Consider the following 22588-nt stretch of genomic DNA (forward strand, 5'->3'; position numbering starts at 1 on the left):
TAACTTGGGTAGTAATGATGTGTTACTAGATACCGCTCATTAGTTATACTTCTAAATGGGTTTAGGAGCATTGCCAACGTTACAAGAACCTATAGGGTCACACACAAAGGGCAATTAGATGAAAATTAGGTTCATTAGATGAACCTAGAGGATTAGGCTCATGTGATGAACCAAATTGGTTTAAGAGTAATTCAAATTAGAACTAATTGAGTTGGACTCAATTTGATTCATGTGTCCAATGAGTCTAATTAGATTATGATTCATTGAGTCAATTTAATTCAATGAATATAGATTCATTAGATTAAATTGATATGAATCAAATGGTTGGATTTGATCAATCATGGGAGATAAGAGGTCAAGTTTGACTTGACTTAAGAGGAAAGATGAAGAGTCAAGTTTGACTTGACTTTGACTTGACCAAATGTCATGTCATTGTGACTTGGCATAGGGCCGGCCAATGATGGTGTTACACATTATCAAGGCCACATCATTTGGTCAAGATTGACTTGACCAAATGTCACCTCATGAGGGAGACCAAGAGTCATGCCTCTTGGTATCCCATGGAGGTTTATAACCTCTCTATTGTGGTCGGCCACTTGAATGTGTGAGTGATTGTATTTGTGTGCTCATTCAAGAGGTCTTCTTCTTCCTCTTCTCTTCCTCTCTTCTCTCCCTCTCTTCCTCCATTGCCGTGACCTTCTAAGGGTGCTAGCACACTCTTAGTTGTGTTTTTCTCCACCTATTGTTCGTGTGGATACACATAGAGGAGTGTACATTTGACACTCTCGAGATCCGGCAACCCTTCTGAACGAGCGGGATTTGCGAAGGGCTTCGCTTCAAAGGTATAAACCCCTTTCTTGTAGATCTAGTGTAGATCTAGGAATAGGAAACATGTACATGATAATTTTTTATATATCTTCGCACGGATCCGTGGCAAGACTTCGGGGTTTTCGCAATGCAAAAAACGGTTTTTACGGTCCGAAAGTCCCAATAGTGGTATCAGAGCCACGTGCGAAGCATGTACTTATTTCATTTTATATTTTTATGAAAAATATCAGATCTGTAAGTTTCTGTAAATTTGCTATTTTTATGTATTTTATAAGTATTTTTCTCGTAGAGGCGAAGCAACAAGTGTTTGGACACTTGTAGGCTTCGACTACCGAGAAAAACCTTCCGAATCGGCAAGGTCTCGCCCAAATTGTTTTGGGAAAGCGGCTCAAGGCACTGTAAGACCATAAATGGACACTCGTGTGATTCATTTTGTGAGAAGGGGCGCTGCCCTAACCCCGCAAGGGGCATTGTCTAGCGATCTCGCCTGAAAATCGCTAAACGGGACCACCGGGAAGTTGCGACTCATAAAATCATAAAATTAGTAGTAAAATTATAGAAATTTATGAAAATTACATAATTTAGAATTATATATAATTTTTGTGTATGTGATGCATGATAATGTAGAGTAATTAATTAGTGTCATGATGCGTATAAGATACGAATCCACAATTAGATTAGATCTAAATCAACTCAACTCGAAATGCCTACCAAGTTTTGATACCCATCACTACCTCGATCACATGTTGTTGTTGAATCTGCCAAAGCAGAGCAACGTATATTATCTTGGTAGGGTGCGGAGGGACAATCTTGGTCCCGCCTATCAAGGCTTGGGTGAGTACAAACTCAATTAGATTGAGTATAACTAGTTAACTCAATTGGATCGGGTATAACTATAGGCATTTTTCCAATGATTGGACGATAGGATAAAAATCACATTTATACTAAATCTTGGACGATTTATCTAAAGCTAACTCAAGTTTTAATGTAAATGAGATTTTTGATCCTATAAACAAGAGTTGCATAGAGATGTAATTGATAAATTCGTTATCTACCGATCATACTAAGTCTTGGGTGATTTAGCCAAAGCTAACTCAAGGCATAGTATGATGTGGATCTTGTCCCACAAGAATTATAGTTAGTTGGAAGAATCTAGTAAGTGTGGTTTGACCACATCCATGACTTGATTCTACAAAAGTTCTATAATTCAGTGGGAGCATCATTTAATTAAAGGTATAATTAAATACTAATTGGAATATGATATTTATTTTCTACATTATTTCTGTTGTAGATTGTCATGTCGACAAACACGAACACCTTCTCTCTGCGTTCTGTCCTTGATATGGACAAGCTCAATGGAACTAATTTCCTGGACTGGTACAAGAATCTGAGAATCGTTCTCACACAAGAACGAAAACTGTACGTCCTGGAGCAACCCATTCCCAAGGTACCTCTTGCCACTGCCACGCGAGCTGACCGAGATGCTTATAAGAAGCATCAAGATAACGCATTAGATGTGTCATGTCTCATGCTCGCAACCATGAACTCTGAGCTTCAGAAGCAACACGAGTTGATGGATTCTTATGATATAGTTGAACATCTTCGTCAACTATATCAAGGACAAGCGAGGCATGAGAGATTCGAGATCTCCAAGGCACTGTTTCAGTGCAAGATGCAAGATGGGACTCCCGTAGGACCCTATGTGCTCAAGATGATTGGATACATAGAAAACCTACAGAGGTTGGGATTCCCACTTGGCCAAGAGTTAGACACTGACTTGGTCTTGTAATCCTTGCCAGAGAGCTACAGTCAATTCGTCATGAACTACAACATGAACGAAATTGATAAGTCACTACCCGAGCTGCTTAGCATGTTGAGAACTGTTGAGCTCAACCTTAAGAAGGTCAAGCCCAACTCCATTTTGATGGTACAAAAACATAAGGGCAAGGGTAAGGCTAAAGGAAAAGGAAAGTCTCAAGCTAAGGGCAAAGGCAAGACACTGAAACCCAAAGGAGGGGTCGCCAAGGATGCTACCTGCTTCCACTACGGTTAGACCAGGCATTGGAAGAGGAACTGCAAAGTTTACCTGGAAGATCTTAAGAAGAAGAGAAGTGAGACTTCTATTTCAGGTATATATGTTATAGAAGTTAATCTCTCTATTTCTTCATCATGGGTATTAGATACCGGATGTGCTTCTCACATTTGTACTAATGTGCAGGCGTTGAGAAATAGCAGGGCATTGACGAAAGGAGAGGTGGACCTACGAGTAGGTAATGGAGCACGGGTTGCTGTTGTTGCTGTAGGGACTTACTTTCTATCTTTGTCCTCTGGGCTTGTACTAGAATTAAATGAATATTGTTATGTATCTGCTCTTACTAAAAACATAATTTCAATTTCTTGTTTGGACAAGAAAGGCTTTTCGTTTATCATAAAGAACAAATGTTGTTCCATCTATTTAAATGATATGTTCTATTGTAGTGCACCTCTGATGAACGGACTCTATATTTTAGACTTAGAGAACCTCATCTATAACATAAATACCAAAAGGTTCAAATCAAATGAAATGAACCAAACCTATCTCTGGCATTGTCGCTTAGGTCATATAAATGACAAACGCTTATCCCAGCTCCATAAAGATGGTTTGCTTGACTCATTTGATTTTGAATCATATGAGACATGCGAGTCATGCCTACTGGGCAAGATGACCAAGACTTCCTTTAGTGGGCACAGCCAAAGAGCGACTGACTTGTTAGGACTTGTACATAGTGATGTATGTAGCCCTTTCAATGTCGCTGCCAGAGGTGGTTATAGGTACTTCATTACATTTACTGATGACTTCAGTAGATATGGTTATGTGTATTTGATGACACATAAGTCTGAATCCTTTGAAAAGTTCAAAGCATTCAAGAATGAAGTACAAAATCAGCTTGCCAAGAGTATTAAGATACTTCGATCAGATCGAGGTGGTGAATACCTTAGCCATGAGTTTCGTGACTATCTAGCTGAGTGTGGGATTCTATCCCAACTCACTCCTCCTGGAACACCACAGTGAAATGGTGTATCTGAAAGGAGGAATCATACCCTATTAGATATGGTACGGTCTATGATGAGTCACACAGGTCTTCCTATGTTTCTTTGGGGCTATGCTCTAGACACAATAGCCTTCATACTTAACCGTGTTCCATCCAAGGTTGTGATAAATATACCATATAGGATATGGAGAGGGAGAGATGCCCAGGTGTCTTTTATGAGGATTTGGGGTTGTGAGGCTTACATTCGACGTCAAGTCTCGGACAAACTGGGACTCAAATCCGATAAGTGCTATTTTATTGGATATCCCAAGGAAACGAAGGGATATTACTTCTACATTCCCAGTCAACACAAAGTAGTTGTGGCTAAGACTGGGGTATTTCTAGAAAGGGACTTTGTTTCTAGAAAAATTAGTGGGAGTACGTTCAATCTTGAAGAAGTTCAAGATATAGACCATAGCACTGAAACCTTGATGAAAGTTGAACTGGAACCACAAAGTGTTGTGGATGATGAGATTGTTCCACAAGGAGTTGAGGAACAACAACCAGTTCAAGTAGACATACCTCTTCGCAGGTCTGATAAGGTACGTTGTCAGCCTGAGAGATACTCATTTCTCTTGTCTAACCATGATGACGTTATGCTCATTGAGAATGAGTCTATCTCCTATCAGGAAGCTGTGATGAGACCAGATTCTAAGAAATGGCTAGAGGTCATGAGATCCGAAATGGAATCCATGTACACCAACCAAGTATGGGCTTTGGTTGATCCACCTGAAGGCGTCAAACCCATTGGGTGTAAGTGGGTCTTTACGAGAAAGACTGACATGGATGGACTTATATATAAGGGTCATCTGGTAGCTAAAGGTTTCAAGCAAATTCATGGTATTGACTATGATGAAACTTTTTCTCCATTAGTGATGTTTAAGTCCATTCGGATCATGCTTGCTATTGCAGCATACCACGATTATGAGATCTGGCAGATGGATGTCAAAATCATATTTTTGAATGGAAACTTGCTTGAGGATGTGTACATGACACAACCTGAGGGTTTTGTAGATCCATAGCATACTGGTAGAGTATGCAAGCTGCATAAGTCCATTTATGGACTAAAGCAAGCTTCTAGGAGCTGAAATCTTCGATTCGATAATGCAATCAAACAATTTGATTTCATCAAGAATGAAGATGAATCATGTGTCTACAAGAAGGTTGTTGGGAACATAGTTGTCTTCCTTGTATTGTATGTGGATGACATACTACTCATTGGGAATGACATTCCTTTGTTGCAGTCTGTCAAGACTTGGCTGGGGAATTGTTTCTCAATGAAGGACTTCGGTGAAGCAGCCTGCATTCTAGGCATAAAGATCTATAGAGATATATCTAAGAGATTGTTTGGCCTAAGTCAGAGTACATATGTTTACAAGGTATTACTACGGTTTGCCTTGCAGAATTCCAAGAAAGGGTTTATGCCGATGTCACATGGTGTGAGTCTTTCGAAGACTCAAAGTCCCTCTTCTAGAGAGGAGAGAGACCGCATGGATAAGATCCCTTATGCTTCAGTCATAAGATCTATCATGTACGCCATGCTATGTACTCGTCCTGATGTTTCGTATGCTTTGAGCATGACGAGCAGATACCAGTCAGATCCAGGTGAGTGTCACTGGATAGCGGTCAAGAATATTCTTAAGTACTTGAGAAGGACTAAAGAATATTTCTTGATATATGGAAGCGATGATGAGCTAGTTGTAAAGGGTTATAGTGATGCCAGCTTCCAAACTGACCAGGATGACTATAGATCGCAGTCTGGATTCATGTTTTGCTTGAATGGTGGTGCTGTGAGCTGGAAGAGTTCGAAGCAGGACACAGTTGCTGACTCTACAACAGAGGCCGAGTATATTGCTGCATCAGAAGCAGCAAAGGAAGTAGTTTGGATCTGTAAGTTCATTACTGAGCTTGGGGTGGTTCATAGCATTGCAGATCCTATTGAGCTCTATTGTGACAACAATGGAGCAATTGTGCAGGCTAAGGAACCTCGCCCACACCAGCGGACCAAACACATACTACGACGCTTCCATCTCATTCGAGAGATCATCGATAGAGGAGATGTGAAGATTTGCAGAGTACCCACAGAAGCTAACGTCGCTGATCCCTTGACCAAGGCTTTGGCATAGAGAAAGCATGATGGTCACACTAGGTCATTGGGCCTTAGAGCCTACACTAATTGACACTAGTGTTAGTAGAAGATTGTTAGTTAGAGCCCTAGAGCCAATCATATAATGATTGTTGTATGGACTCGATGTATCATATTCCTATATATATATATATATAAAGACATTCCTTTATGGTTATCATACTTACTTGTATTGGTGTCAAATAACTAAATATAATAGCGTCCTTGAGTGGAAGGTTCATATGTATATCAATCGATTGGTTGAATCGATAGTGAGATGATATAGAGAACACTACTCTTAATCATTCCTAGTCAAGTATTAACATTCAGGAACAATGTTAATGCGATGAGACTAGCATGTAGGTCAACTCGATGACTTGATCTCACAAGTCATGGATATAGAGATATCAAGTTGACACATGGGTATGCATTAGAGAATGTATACTGAATGGCCCTCCATGAGAAAGTATCATGGATCGTTATATGAGTGTCATATACTTTCTCATGTGACTATTAGTATGACTATTAGTCCTTGGACCTGAAGTCACTATGATTCCCTACATAAGGAGTTGCATACTTTGGCTTCATCAAACATCACCCGTAACTGGGTGGACTATAAAGGCGATTACTGAGTGTGTAACAAATTATGCGGAGAGATGTGAGTGATGTAGATGAGATCTATCCCTCCTATATGACGGGAGTGACATCATCATTCTTGATAAAGTGAGACCACTAAGTGCATGGTCATGTCCAAATGAGTCAATATGATGATATTGAGCTCATTTGTTTAGAGTGAGTCTACTTGGAGTTCAAGATATAGATTGATTAGAGGATGACACAGTCTATATCTCAATTTAATCAATCTAGATGTCAAGGATAGAAGGACATTATCATATATTGTGAAGGGTCACAATTAGTAGTCACAAGGTGATGTTGGATCTCAACATTCTTATAACTTGGGTAGTAATGATGTGTTGCTAGATACCGCTCATTACTTATGCTTCTAAATGGATTTAGGAGCATTACCAACGTTACAAGAACCTATAGGGTCACACACAAAGGGCAATTAGATGAAAATTAGGTTCATTTGATAAACCTAGAGGATTAGGCTCATGTGATGAACCAAATTAGATTAAGGTAATCCAAATTAGAACTAATTGAGTTGGACTCAATTTGATTCATGTGTCCAATGAGTCTAATTAGATTATGATTCATTGAGTCAATTTAATTCAATGAATATAGATTCATTAGATTAAATTGATATGAATCAAATGGTTGGATTTGATCAACCATGGGAGATAAGAGGTCAAGTTTGACTTGACTTAAGAGGGAAGATGAAGAGTCAAGTTTGACTTGACTTTGACTTTGACCAAATGTCGTGTCATTGTGACTTGGCATAGGGCCGGCCAATGATGGTGTTACACATCATCAAGGCCACATCATTTGGTCAAAATTGACTTGACCAAATGCCATCTCATGAGGGAGACCAAGAGTCATGACTCTTGGTATCCCATGGAGGTTTATAACCTCTCTATTGTGGTCGGCCACTTGAATGTGTGAGTGATTGCATTTGTGTGCTCATCCAAGAGGTCTTCTTCTTCCTCTTCTCTTCCTCTCTTCTCTCCCTCTCTTCCTCCATTGTCGTGACCTTCTAAGGGTGCTAGCACACTCTTAGTTATGTTTTTCTCCACCTATTCTTCATGTGGATACACATAGAGGAGTGTACATTTGACACTCTCGAGATCCGGCAACCCTTCTGGACGAGCGGGATTTGCGAAGGGCTTCGCTTCAAAGATATAAACCCCTTTCTTGTAGATCTAGTGTAGATCTAGAAATAGGAAACATGTACATGATAATTTTTTATATATCTTCGCACGGATCTGTGGCAAGACTTCGGAGTTTGTGCAACGCAAAAAGCGATTTTTGCGGCCCGAAAGTCCCAACATCAGGGTCACATATAATTTCAAAAGGTATATTCTAATATAGAGCTTGCATTATTAGGGTTGTCATTGAAGTATTCTTTTATTCTATAAAAGGCCTCAAAACATTCTGGATTAAAATTAAAATCAACGTTTTTCAAAAGTAAATTGGTTAATGACTTAGATATATTAGAGAAATCCTTTATAAATTGTCGATAAAATTCAGCATGCCCAAAGAAACTCTGAACTCCTTTCACATTTATCGGGGAGGTAAATTCTCTATAAGTTTTTTTTTTTTTTTTTTTTTGCTTTGTCAACCTTGATGCCCCTCTTCAAAATTATGTATTCCAAAACTATCCCTTCTCTGACCATAAATGACATTTCTCATAGTTCAAGACCAAGTTAACATCTTCACATCTTTGCAATACTTTGGAAAGATTTGCTAAACATGAATTGAAACTGGTACCATATATAAAAAGATCATCCATAAAAACCTCCATTATATCTTCAATAATGTTTGAAAAATAGCCATCATACATAGTTGAAAAGTAGCTGGAGCATTGCAAAGGCCAAATGACATCCTTCTATAAGTAAATGTCTCGTATGAGCAAGTGTATGTAGTCTTCTCTTGGTTACTTGGATAAATTGGAAGATGATATAATCTAAAATATCCATCCAACTAGCAATAATGTGAGTGTTTAGCCAATCGTTCTAACATTTGATCAATACAAAGTAGAGGGAAATGGTATTTTCTAGTTTCTTTATTCAATTTTCTATAATTAATGCATATTCATCATCCTGTAATTGTTCTAGATGGAATTAACTCATTATTACTATTTTGACCACTATCATTTGTTGGATCAAAAGCGTTAGAGAAGAGGGGGGGTGAATAGCGCTCGTGACTTTCACATGTTTAGGATTTGTAAAACACAGCGGAAATAAGTAAACAAACACACACAGAAGACCAAGATTTTTACTTGATTTGGAGCATGTGACGACTACTACTCCAAGGTCCACAATCAAATATCGCTTTCGATGGGCAATCACTATCAATCCGAAAATCTTTTACAATTAAAGAGTACAAGTGTTGAATAAAGAATACCGACAATACAAGAGAATTGAAGGACGGAGTCGTCGATTATCGTCGGAGTAGTAGAGTGTCGTTGAAGAGTTCAGAGCAGCGTACAATAACACAAGTCGTTCTGTTGGATGATTTCTTTTTAGTGATATGCAACCGGACCATCAAAAGGTGGCGGCAACGGTGACTTTGTGTGTGTGTGTGTTTGTTTTATTTGGGTAGTTAGGATTTGGAAGATATTTGGTACAACTCATAAATATTTAGTTAGGAAAATATTTAATCGTAGGATTTAACATGAGCTTATGAGAATAAGCCCGTTACTTACCACAGCAATATAATTATTTGGTCCATTTAGCATGCTATTATTACTCATCGACTGCTGACTTGACTTAAATTAAGCCGATCCAAATCTGTTTCAACTACCTCACCGAATTCTCGCCCTGAAGCAACAGAAAGCTCCACGACACATATCCAATCCGCACACCACACACGCCGCATCCAGTGCCTCTTGAATTCAGATTTCCCCAACTGGTCACCGGCAGTGTGACATACTTCTCCGCCCGGTACGTACTGGGCAGCTGTGCAACAACGTAACTGTGGGTCCTCAAATCGAGTCAGATTGACAGCGGCCTTACCTCCCACGCGATGCCCGCCCCAACCGACCGCGACGTGCAACCAAACTGTCAGGATGCAGCTTCGCTTCCGGATGTCGCGATCCACTCCGGTGGCCCCAAGGCACGGCGAACTCTGTCGGTGCTTCACGCCGCGCTGTCCATAGCCCACCATCCTTTCAATTTGCGATATAAATTTATCATCAGAATATCAGCTGATCAATTACCTCCGGGGACAACGTAGCCCACCATGCATCCACCGTCTTTTTGACCTACTGTGCGACGTGCAACGCCAAGTCAAAATCCATTTCTCGTTTAAGAGAATCCTAATACAATACGTGGTGTTATAATATCTAAATGGTATTATAAACTCATATAAATAAATATTATAATAATACCCACGTATTAATAACATTTAATTTAATTCTTTAAATAGTATTAATGAGTGAATTTTATATAAAAAAAGTTAAAATTAAGAAAATAAATTTTAAATAAAAAATAAAAATAAATAAATGGAGGGTGAGATCCATAAATAATCAATAATCAATGTTAATATTAAAATAAATATGACTATATATATATTAATAAAAAATAGTATTAATTTAATAAGTACATGCTATTTAAGAGATAGTATATATTAACTTTTAAATCACAAAAATTAAAATAATATTTTTTTTCCTAAATCATTAATGACTTCTTACTTTAATTGTTTTTTTATAAAAAACTAAAGCAATGTACAATTACTCAATTATCCTCTAAGAATATTTAATACTATTTTTTATTACTTTTTTCTAAATTTTTTTATCTAAATTTTGAACTAGTCAAAATGTAAAAAAGAAATCATAAATGTTACAACATAAATATTAAATGAACACATTGAATTTACAGTAATTATAATTCTATAGTTGTTAGAGTTGAATTCAAATTATTAATAGTTATAAAATCATAACTATTATAAATATTTTTTAAATATGTTAAATATATATGATAATAATTGTAAAATCATAATGGTTACACTACATTTGATCAATTTAAAATTTAAATAGAAGATAATAATATGCCGTAGTACTAAATACAATTAAATAATTATACCAGATTGAAACGTGAGATGAAACATCCATTTTAATAATAAAAATAAATAAAATAGAAAAAAAAAAAAAAAAAAAAAAAAAAAAAAAAAAAAACGCCACGTTTTGCTTACTTTTAATTGCCAGCGGAGAAAGTTTTGGCCATTTTGATCGGCCAGGTAAAAAAAGTAGCATAAAGCGGTACCGAACGTGAATCGATCAACTGCCAGACTCGAAGCAGCGACCTTTTCGCTTCACCTTTCGGCACGTCATCAACTGCGGGGCTCTAGTCCCAACAGCATCACACGACGGCCATTCCCAATCCCAAGTCAAGGATTCATTTCCGCAGCCGACGACTCCTGCTCTTAATTATTTACACCTGATCACGTCGCGGTGCTGAACAACCGTTTGCCTAAGTTTGAGTGACGGTTTCTAGGGTTCTACGCCGCCGGATTGGATTCGATGTGCCATTTTTGGTCGTGTGTGCAGGCTATATACTGATCTCCCACGACTGCTGGGCGATCCAGAAGTCCAAGCTGCGATCACAGGTTGTTGTTTTGACTCCTATTTTAATTTTTCTAGCGCGATCTCCGTTCTTTTGCTTCGTCTTAGATTCGTGTGCTTTTCCCCTAGTTTCTGGTTCAGAGGTCAAGGGCGACCGATGGGGGTGGATCAAGTGCTCGTAGGGATCCAACCTCAAGAACTTAAATTCACATGTAAGTCTGCGCATAAAATCTATTTCGTTTAGTCGATTTCTAGGCAACAACGTTGAAGATTCATTGCCTTTTGCGGCGTGATCGAGCAGTGTATATTTTACCTTGTTTTTTATTTTGACCAAATCATGCTCCACTATTGGTTTTTTCCCTTTTTTTTTTTAAAAAAAAAACAAATCACGCCATAGCCATCAGTAAAATAAACACATAGGGGCTTGATTTGCTAAAATGGCCTCACAAATTTGATCATCAATCTAATCCTGGAAACCTCATCGTCGTAGTGGTCTGTGTAAGATTATATCAATAATAAGACAGTAGTCATATTGATACTTATAAAAAATGTCTCCTTCCATCTAGCACCATTCCTAGATATAGAGAAGCGGACTTGTTTTATTGTTGCTTGCTATTTTTCCAGAATCCAGACTACTATAATTTAACAGCTGAAGATTATGTATCTAAAGCTTACTTACTTTTTATGTATGTTTTCCTATGGTTCCAATCTTTTACCACAACTTTTAGCACTGCACTGCTTGATTTAAACATGAAAGGGTGGTTGAGAAGCAGGACAATTAAGGGCGAGGTTGCTATCAACTTGGGAGCGACCAAGATAAATCTATAATGACATATTCTATCAAACAGTGAAAAGTAGATGCCGTACCTTGCATTGGTTTACCTTTTATTTCAAGTATATATGAACATGTTTTGTTTTTCTTGTTCATTCTGACATTTTCATACATATTTGTTGAATTTTCCATGGGAAATGCAGATGATGCTTAGGTAGGAAGAACTTGTTGCTTTCTTGCATAACATTTACCACTTAAAGATAAATCAAGTGGAAGTAATTTTCACCATCTAATGTTAGCCAATTTAATGGCTCCTTAAACGATGTTGAGGATATGTTCCCTTTAAAATATTTTTCAATGAGATTAAGGGCATTTTTCTAGGGGGAAGCAAACTAGAAGAAAATAAGGCGACAAAAAGATTTTTTCAGATGTACTTTTATTTCATTTCCTTTAAACAGGAAAAAAAACTAAAGGGAAGGAATAGACTAAAAACTCACTTTCACATGAGTTGAAGCTCAAAAGTCAAATCTGAGCTTAAAAAATTATATAAAATCTTTTCAAATCTATTTTCGATTTATTATTTTTCATTTTTTTTTCTTTGACAAGCTCTGAATTTTTTTTTTCTTTCCCTCTTTTCATCAAAGGAGACAGTCAGGCATTTGTTTTTTTGTTCACAATTGTGATTTCTTTCCTACCTCCTTTTTCCCCCCTAATTGTTTCTTTCCTTTATAGGAGACATTGCTTAAACCATGAGTACTCTATTTAAGTAGAATACTCTTTAAAGTACAGTAAAAAATACCAAACTTTAGAATATAGGAGAGTGAGAGCTGAAGTTCTAGAGTATAGAGACCATGTGCCGTGTGACCAAGAGGTCACGGGTTCAAGTCTTGGAAACAGACTCTTGCAAAGCAAGGTAAGGTTGTGTACAATAGACTCTTCCTCGGGAGCTTCATGCACAGACTGCCCTTATATATATATATATATATATGAGGAAAAGAGAAGATAAAGGGTTGAAAAACCATTTGATATATAGTTTGCATGATTATTCATTTGTTGATATAAAAAGGTTACATATATAGTGCCTCATTTAACTTGTTTAAAATATAATTTTGGTCTACAGATCTTTTTATCAGGGCCATAGTAATAAAAATAAATCAATTATAAAAAAAAAAAATCTATGCTAATACTCAGTCCCTGCTGGATTAAATTAATTACTATTGTTTAAGATATAAATAAAACTAAATGTAAGTATTTAGTCTTCCTTACCGCTAATTTGCAGCTCCAATGATGTGGCACATAAGCACATAACTGAGAGAGGATCAAACTAGTCGAATGTTCTATGCATGAGACAAATTGAGGAGGATAAACAAAAGCCAAGGACTTGTATTGCTATGAATCATATTATATTTACTGAAAAACACACAAGTTCAATTTAGCTTTCGATGGTGATAATATTTTTTGCCGTGATGGAGGAAAATAGATGAACATAACAGTTTATGCCAATTATGTAGAAGAATTGACAAGATCAATTAAGCAATAAAATAAACAAGCTATAGTTTTTCAATTGTTATTGCAGGACGACAAACATGTCCCTCAATTTTATGCCTATTCATTGTTTAATAAATTTATGAGTTGTGAAATTAATTTTTGAATGCTACAATTTCAGGTCATGTGCCTGATTAAACTGAATACTAAAATTTCTTCCTCCTTTTTCAACGTTGTCCTTCCATTCACATTAATTTCTGAAAGTTCTGAAGTCCACCAATTTCAGTGTCTTCACACTTAAATTCTTAAAATTGGAAGTGATTAAGGTTTTAAAATCTCAAATTTCATACTAATCTTGGTCCTGTCAGAAACAATATTGTAAGAATATTGACATATTGATACATGATACATGTTGGCACCTGTTTGATCATGTGGACCAATAATTTTGCATGGATTTACGACTTATGCATTCCTATAAACATATTATTTTTGACTCTTAAATTACCTACACTCTTAACTCTTTAAAAATATTAATCCTCAATAATTTGCTTCAATACGATTATAAAATCATCACGGTCTCATCTTTATTTTTTTACTTTACCAAATTTCGCCAATCTTCTAGTCTACCTTACCCAGTTTTCTAAAAGAGGCCAAACCCAAAGATTCCAGAACTGATTCTGCATCTGGCTACAGATTACAAATGAAAGACAATCCTACTCTTATTCAATTTGTAACTTTCCAATAAACTTATGTTTACTTTTTCTACATGTTGTATTGGTTGCAACAACTATTTCGAAGCTTTGTATCATTCAAAGTAAGCTCAGTATACTGAACTTCGTATAACTGGTATAACCTCTTATAGGACAACATGAGCAAAATTCCAGCTATTGACCATGTCATCTTTGTATGGGTCTCAACATATTGTTGCAATTGTATGTCTCACCTATACTGTATGTCAGGATGCACTATTTAATCAGTCTTTTATTAGCTTGAGGACAGGTAGCTTACTACGTATTTAAAATGTCAGAAAGTGGTGTATCCCTAGCTGAGATTTGTCATTTTCTAGGTGACATTGAGATAGGTGCTTGTGTGCACAGAGTAGACCCAGATGATTTACATAGAGTGAGAAGCACATTCTTCTGTTGTTATGAGCTAGTGATACAATGCACCTCCAAGATTCTCTTTTTCATCTTACATATATTTTTGTTTTATCTTGCTGCATGGCCTACATGTATGTATCTTATTCCTTATGTCGTCTGAGATTTGGTTTCCTTATGGAGGTCATTCACCTTTGCTATTTGTAACAAAATTAGAATTGGAATACAATATATATGTTAGATCTGCAGCTTCTGTCTGCTCAACTGGAGCTACCTTTAACTAAATTTAAACTGACTTTATAAATTGGGACTGACATAATGCATTTTCTTGTTGATTCTAGTTGAGCTGAAGAAGCAAAGTTCATGTTCTGCTCAACTTACCAACAATTCATCAGAATATATTGCTTTCAAGGTTAATGCTTGTTGCTGTATGTATGGCTCTACTTTAAAGTACTCTCACAGATACAGAATAAGCATAAATTGTCTGTTCTGCATTCTTGCTCAAATGCCTGTTAGAACAATGTGTCATACATATATTATATGATTATTTCTTGTGGAATTTAACATTTATTCATTGTAGAGTAGATTCTTGTCTTCTTTTTTTTTTTTGTAAAATTAAATGGGTTCTTAATCTTCCACTGTTTGCCTAGCTCATTAGCTTTTCTCTTTGCGTCTCTTATTCTCCTGATTACTGTTTCACCCCACCCCCGAATTGTATTTTCTATTCAGCTATTTTTTCATATTAAAAGCGATAGCTTTACATAGTTCAATGTTATGATGGGGTCTATACAGTGGGTTCACAAATGATGTGGGTTTACAGTTTGTCAGTTTGTTAGTCATATTGCAAGACATTACATTGCTGACTCAATTTGTGTGTTATTAGGTCAAAACAACATCTCCTAAGCGATATTGTGTACGACCTAATACAGGCATTATTCTACCCAGATCAGCATGCGACTTTACAGGTCCGTATTATAATTTGTCTGGTCATTGTTTGTATACATGTTTTTGCTTACTGAATTTATTCTTGATTCTTGCTTTTAGAAATAGAGCACACAAGCTACAATATCTGCTGAGGCTTCAAAAGTTGACATCTTGAGAGATTTCCCTTTCATTATGCTTATCATGATAGACAAATTAAAATCAAGGAAAGCAGGGTTTGTATAGAGCAGTATTTCATGATGAATGTACAAGCGCCATTATGATTAAAATACCAGATCAAAGTTGGTCCTTAATAATCTATTATTCTGGTTCATCATTACGTTGATCATTTGACCTATGCTTGTATCATTACATAAAAAATGGTGATAGATCCAAGTATTCAACCAGTATTAGAAATCATGGGGGAATTCATTACTGACATTTCCTTCAAATTTAGATAATCTATCAGATAATCAAGCACTACCAATTAACAAAGTGTTGACTAACTTCCATGGCATTGCTTAAACCTTCAACCACTTGGTGCTAAAACTTGTATTTACTTAAGGGAATGATGGCTTGTAGCTATTAGTTCCTTTAATCCACTAATTTGTCAGAAGAATCAAAAGAGGGTAACAAGATCCATTACCTGCAGATCTTGTAATTTTGTTTCAATTACTTGATATTTTGGTCCCATACTAGACTTGATTTTCAGCATTATTTTTCTGGTGTAAACTACTTTGTGTGCACCTTCTTGGAGAGAGTTTATTGTTCATGTTCATGTATACTATAGGAATAACAAGTTTTATCTTGAGACTAGGTATTCTAGTGGATTAGTGAATATGAAGGGTTTGAATTGATGTCTATTGTGATTTAGAGAGAATTTTCCATGGCATGCTAGAGAGGCTTAGGCTATATTTATCATGGTCCTATGGACAACTCAGTTGAGATGCGAATTTTTCAGGCATTTAAAAAGTTAAGCAGAGTATGACAAGTTTAGTGACTATTGCCAGCACACCTCATAGAAAATTTTCATGCTTAAAATCCTACAAAAAAGAGACCTTTTGATATAGCACTATAAACAATGTCACACAGAGAAAAGGAGAGAAAAAGGAAAATTAAAATTGAACTGTAGATTTGAATTACATGAGGGATCCAAATCACTTCCATAAAAATGAAATAAAGGCTAATTCTCCTAATACTGGGTCAAATTTTATCCAATTTATAATACCCAGTAAAATGCGGATGTTGACAACTTCTAAAACTTGAAAATATAGGTAATTTAAAACCCTAACATTAGCTACTTCATTACCTTCCTTTCTATACAATAAGATAATGTGAATTGGATATAAAGATTTGTTAGTATTAGCCCTAGTACCAATTATGAGATAATTGTAAAGGGCACATTATTGTATCATATTTCATTATAAATAAAAGGCAAAGTTAGTTATTATATTTATTTCAGTTCAGTGCCGATTGAATAAATATAATAATGTCCTTGGGTAGTAGGTTCTTATCTACAGTATATCAATTGGTTGAATTGATAGTGAGATATTGTAGAGAACACTACTCTTAACTATTCCTAGTCGAGCATTAATATACAAGGACAATATTAATGCGTTGAGACTAGCATGTAGGTTAACGGATGACTTGATTTCACAAGTCATGGATATGAGATATCAGGTTGACACATGGGTATATATTAGAGAATATATACTGAATGACCCACCATGAGAATGTTTCATGGATCGTTATATGAGTGTTATAAACATTTTCATGTGACGTATGAATAGTCCTTAGACCTGAAGTCACTACGGTTCCCTACATAAGGAGTTGTGTACTTTGGTATCGGCAAACATCACCTGTAACAAGGTGGACAATAAAGTCGATCACTAGGTATGCAATGAATTATGCGGAGGGATGTGAGTGATGTAGATGAGATCTATCTCTTCCATATGATGGAAGCGATATCTGTGGGCCCCTTGATTAGTAGGACACAAGAAAACATGATCATGCGCAAATGAGTCAATATGAGATATTGAGCTTATTTGATTGAGTGTGTCTACTTAAAGATCAAGAAACACAAAGGTTGATAAGAGGATGACACGGTCTATGCCTCATTGATCAACCTAGATATCAAGGATAGAGGGGCAAAGTCATACAAGATAATAGCCACGGACAGGTTAGGTCGGATCTTGACCTTCTCGTCACTTGGGTAGCAATGATGTCTTGCTAGATGTCTTGCTTATGTTTCTAAATGTTGATTTGGGTGCATTGCCAACGTTACGAGAACCTATTGGGTCACATACAAAGAACAAGTAGATTTGGAGATGGGTTCATATGATGAATCATTGGATTAGGTCTAATCCGAATTGGACTTATTGAGTTGGACTCAAGTGGATCTAATTGTTGGATTAAGTCCAATTCAAACTAGACTCAAGGAGTCAATTCGAATTAATGAAATAGTGATTCATTGAAGTTGAATTGCATGAGATCAATTGAGTAAAACTCGATTGAATTAGACTTGAGTTAGATTCTAGTGAATTAGACTTGAATTAGACTCAAGTGAGGAGATTTGAGTTAGACTCAAGTGAAGATTAATGGAAATAATCATTGAATTTCGAAATTCAATGATTATTTATCCCATTCAATTTTCGAAATTGAAATGAGGAGTTACACTCATTCAAAATGAAGAGTTACAAGTTTGGTCCTTAATGGAGTGTAAATGCTCATTAAGGCCATTAATGCTAATTAAGTGTTTTATAATCCACCTTCAAGGTTGCTAGCACAACCTTTCTCCTTTTGTGAGTTTGTGAGACAAACGAACACTTGTTCGTGTGGATACCATAGAGGCGCGAACGCGAAATCGTGCTGTGATCCGAGCTATCGGGAGTCCGTGAGCACGCACCAAAGGTATACTTCATCATGTTTTAGATCTAACTTAGTATAAAGTTTTGTTTCCCTTCGCATGGATCTTCTGGGGTAATAGGTTTTTCCGCTGCGCGTTTGCGTGTTTAGCAACCTATTACCTTACAAGATTATGGCTACTTATCTAATAAAAGGGCGAAACAATGAGAGTAAATTTTTATAATAAATAAAAACTATTATATAAGAGATTTTATAAAGTTTGTTATTTGGAGAATTCTTCTACAATCATTTTGTATTTGCTGATCAATATTGTATTGTATACCATGAAGCAGTCTATCTGGTTGTCATTAATTACTTGTCTTACTGCATGCTTTGTGAAGGTTTTTTGTTTGATGGATTTTATTATCCTCATAATATTTCTCTCTTCATGATCTTCTCATATCATTTGAAAGAGGGAAGCTCAATCTTAAAAAGAATGTTTTTATTTATAGATAAATATTTTAATATCTTATTTCTATTTTGATTTTTTTCACATCACCCTCACAGCCTCACTTGACATTTGCTACTGGAAAATCAATGGGCTGTTTATTAGTTATTAATGAAGTGATTGTTTATCTGTATCTGATCTTGACATTTTGAAGTTAGACATTGCATTACATACAACAAGTGCCTATTATTTTAGTTGTTTACAATAATGTAATTATGTGATTTTAGTTACCATGCAAGCACTAAAGGAAGCTCCGTCTGATTTTCAACTAAAAGACAAGTTTCTGGTCCAGAGCACAGTTGTTCCCTATGGCACTACAGATGAGGACATTGTGCCAAGTTTTGTAAGAAAAGCATGCAGTCTTATCTTTATACCTGCAATTATTTATTTATATGTTTTGATCACCAACTTTTTGGTTCCACAGTTCTCTAAGGAAAATGGTAGATACATTCAAGAGAACAAATTAAAAGTTGTCCTTGTTAGCCCTCCTACTCTTGCATTACCAGAACCATTTAATGGGACTTCCATACAAAAGCCAGCTTATGAAATCATTGAGTCTGCAGAGACTTGTATTGCCAGCAATGATGTTTCACAACATGAACCAGCTAATGAAGTTTCTAATTCGAAAATGCCCTCTAATTCAAATGAAGTATCTGATTTGAAAAAGTTTTCTGAATCAAAGGATGATAATGTGGAGCAGGAGTCCATTCATCAAAATCATAAGTCAAATGAGACACATATTTCAAGTGATCAAGCATTCAATGAAGTGGACAGCATCCCTCCATCTCTTGTAATATATTTTTCCTGAGATTTTTCTTTCTCTTAACACATTCACACTATTTAGTCTCCATATTTTTGCTGGTGTTCTTTTTGCACATAGAACTTTATCTAATAACACTTTTATGTATACTAGATTACAAAAGCTGAGAACATTGTATAGTATGAATTTGCAAATGGTTGAATCTCGGTACATGTTTACTGATAGCATAATTCACTCTCTCTTTAGTCTCTTTGTTATTTCCATTTGTATTTCAAATGTTCTTTTTCATTGTTCTGTAACAAAGCATCTGTGGCTAATGTTTCTTTAGGTTGAGAAGGATATTGAGGAATTAAGGTTGAAGCTTGGCAATCTCGAATTGAAACTAAATGAGGTTAGTTTTTCCTACCCGCATGATTTGATGACATCGAAGAGATCAGTGTTATTATGGTGGGTAAATTCTCCATAATGTCCTTTTCTGATGTTCGAGATGGAAGCCATTATGGAGAGCCAATAGTGTTAAATAATCGAAATAATGTTGTCTATGAATAATTTCAGGGCATGTTTTCTCGTTGTTTGGCTCTAGAACATTAACTGCTAAAATCAGATCAACAAATAAGCCATGCAGAAAAATGTGAACCATGTATGCTAAATTGGTAACTCGTTGGAACATAATCAGCTAGAAAATGTCAGCGTGCATTGTGCATGCAGTAAATAATACTAGAGTTTGAAAGTTTTGAAAGTTAGTATCATCTACCTGTTGCCATTTGACCTGAAGTCAAATTCTAGTTTCCTTTAGCATGCCTGATTTGGCACTAGTAACTGCAATCTGGATGCAAATTTTTGCAGGCTGAGAAGACGATAATGAATCTGAGGAAAGAGAAGGATTCTGCCTCACAAGAGGGAAATAAATTGCAACAAGAAATTGTGAGTTGGTCTTTTATTAAAAACTGGAGTTTTATGTCAGTAATACCATCTTATACCATCTATGGTGTGATATTCTGATCTCAAGCTACAAAGCCATCCTGAGATCACTCGATATAACATCAAATATACACCTAATTTAAATTGTTTTGTCAATACATTTGAACTCTGTAGTTAAACTCAACCACGAAGGGGAATCATTTTTCCAACAGATTCATCATACAAAAGAGAACTCTTGGTGCAGATTCATCATACAAAAGAGAACTCTTGGTGAAACTGTTGTAACTAAAAATATTCTGATAGAGCATCTTTGCTGAATGACAGATTCGGATAGGGCACCCTAGTATACAGCTACAGCATCCTACTATCTTCGCCCAAGCATGATGATATGCATTCTGAAATATTATCGGATATTATTTTTTGCTCTTGCAGGCTTTGCTGAGGACCAAATGTTCAGCTAGAGTTCAGGTTGGTTTTCCTTTTCTCTTTGTAGTCTACATGACACTTGCTGGTTTGGCACTTGGACATCTCTTGCACTTGTGAAGGTCGTCTACCAGGATCTTTAATCTCAGAGCTAGAATTAATACTTTGTATCACCAGTATATTATCACCATTGCCAACTATCCAAGATTTATGTTTTTTTTCAAGCTTTTCACCCATGAGGCCATGACCATGTACATGATCTATAAACGTAAAATGTGTCTATTCAGTTTCTTTTTCGTTTTCGTTTTCTTTTGTGAAGACTAGACTGAAAAGATGCATCAAACCATGTAGAATTACTCCGAAACCATGTCGAATTTGAAGAGCTCATTCTGTGTAAAGCTGACTGAATGAAAACTTCTTAAAACTTCTTAGGTTCTAGTTGAACGAGTCTATTGCTGTGTGCCATTGGTGAAGAATAGAATAAATTTTTTAGAGATAAATAATAAGGAAATATATATTTTAGTTTAAGTCATGTAATAAAATAAATCTTTCATTTAAATCTCTATTTGATTTGTAAAAGATGTAGTACTCCTTAATGCTCGCCTAACCTAATTAATATTTTCAACATTGATTTGTTTTTGACTGGCTTTACCAATTCAAGTGGACAGTTCGCTCAACTCAATTGGGCCATACATCTCTATTGCCCTGTACAACTTGATCAACCAATCCACTTGATTTGGTTATCTATCAGTAATAGGCCAATAGGTTCTACTATCAACTCAGTTGCCCTAACAAGTTATTTTACTTTTACCAATTTGATTAGGTTGTTTATCACCACTCTATCACCGCACACAGCAAGGCTACACGGCTAGGGATAGTAATATGTCGGATTTAAATCTAACTCCATATTAAATTCGTCCCGTTTGAGGTGGGTTTAAACTTGGTCAAACGAATTAGGGGACCGATCTAAATCCGTTAATTGAGTTTAGAAACAGATTTGAGATGGGTTATAGGTTTCAATGAATTCGTCCCGAACCTGCCCCGTATTTTTTAGCTTAGCGGGTTGGTGGGTCCAACCCGCTATGGACCCATCATATTTTGAGCGGGGTCGGGGGCAGAGCTGGTTGAAAAATTAGGTAAATCTGAATTTAGATATATTTTTTTCTGACGGGACAGGTTCTGAGATTGGTCAAATCTAACTTGAATCCGTCCTATTATCATTCTTATACATAACACCCTCGAGTAATGATTTTCTTAGTTTCCCAAACATTTAATAGCCGAGTTCTAACTTCAATGAATTAACAAATAAATTTTTCTTGATATACGGTTAATTTAAGAACGTTAGATTGATAGAGTGTCTGTCGATACTTTCTGAAAAACAATCTCAAAATTAATCTGCTGGTACCAACTAATAAAATAAAATAAAATAAAAAAGCAAAAGGCCACGAAGCAAATGTGAGCTTGCGAGGCTAGAAGTTAGTTCCATGGTCCAAGAAGACAATTCGTTTGGGGGAGCAGTTGCTTTCCTTTCCTTTCTTTTCCTTTCCTTCATATCCCCCCACTCTGGAGGGCACTAAAGAAAGACGAAATTGCTCGGGCAGCTTCGGATCTTCCCAACGACCAATCGGCTAAGCAAAGTTTTAACCGTTGAAAT

General features: G+C 36.2%; 1 protein-coding gene across 3 annotated transcripts; it reads left to right on the plus strand.

The window, feature by feature from the left end:
• The first annotated feature begins 11035 nt into the window (after positions 1-11035).
• Positions 11036-21230, plus strand: LOC122051834 (vesicle-associated protein 1-1-like). Of its 3 annotated transcripts, none has more exons than XM_042613132.1 (9): positions 11036-11247; positions 11345-11415; positions 14899-14969; positions 15441-15522; positions 19058-19173; positions 19255-19620; positions 19919-19981; positions 20437-20514; positions 20944-21230. In XM_042613132.1, exons 2-9 carry the CDS (start codon positions 11361-11363, stop codon positions 21052-21054), a joined length of 942 nt encoding a protein of 313 aa, XP_042469066.1. In that variant the 5' UTR covers positions 11036-11247; positions 11345-11360; the 3' UTR covers positions 21055-21230. The 3 variants fall into 3 exon arrangements, with proteins under 3 accessions (XP_042469066.1, XP_042469065.1, XP_042469067.1); XM_042613131.1 differs by having other exon boundaries at positions 11040-11247; positions 11333-11415; XM_042613133.1 differs by lacking the exon at positions 11036-11247 and having other exon boundaries at positions 11375-11415; positions 14899-14985.
• The last annotated feature ends 1358 nt before the right edge of the window (positions 21231-22588 follow it).

This window comes from Zingiber officinale, chromosome 3A (genome assembly GCF_018446385.1).
Source record: "Zingiber officinale cultivar Zhangliang chromosome 3A, Zo_v1.1, whole genome shotgun sequence".
Classification (NCBI taxonomy): Eukaryota; Viridiplantae; Streptophyta; class Magnoliopsida; order Zingiberales; family Zingiberaceae; genus Zingiber; species Zingiber officinale.

What these genes read in the sequence shown, in the direction of transcription:
- LOC122051834 (XM_042613132.1), top strand. Translation starts at nt 11,361, where the DNA reads ATGGGGGTGGATCAAGTGCTCGTAGGGATCCAACCTCAAGAACTTAAA. An exon ending in TCAAGAACTTAAATTCACAT is followed by an intron (nt 11,416 to 14,898) that starts GTAAGTCTGCGC and finishes TGTTGATTCTAG; the next exon opens with TTGAGCTGAAGAAGCAAAGT. An exon ending in AGGACATTGTGCCAAGTTTT is followed by an intron (nt 19,174 to 19,254) that starts GTAAGAAAAGCA and finishes TTGGTTCCACAG; the next exon opens with TTCTCTAAGGAAAATGGTAG.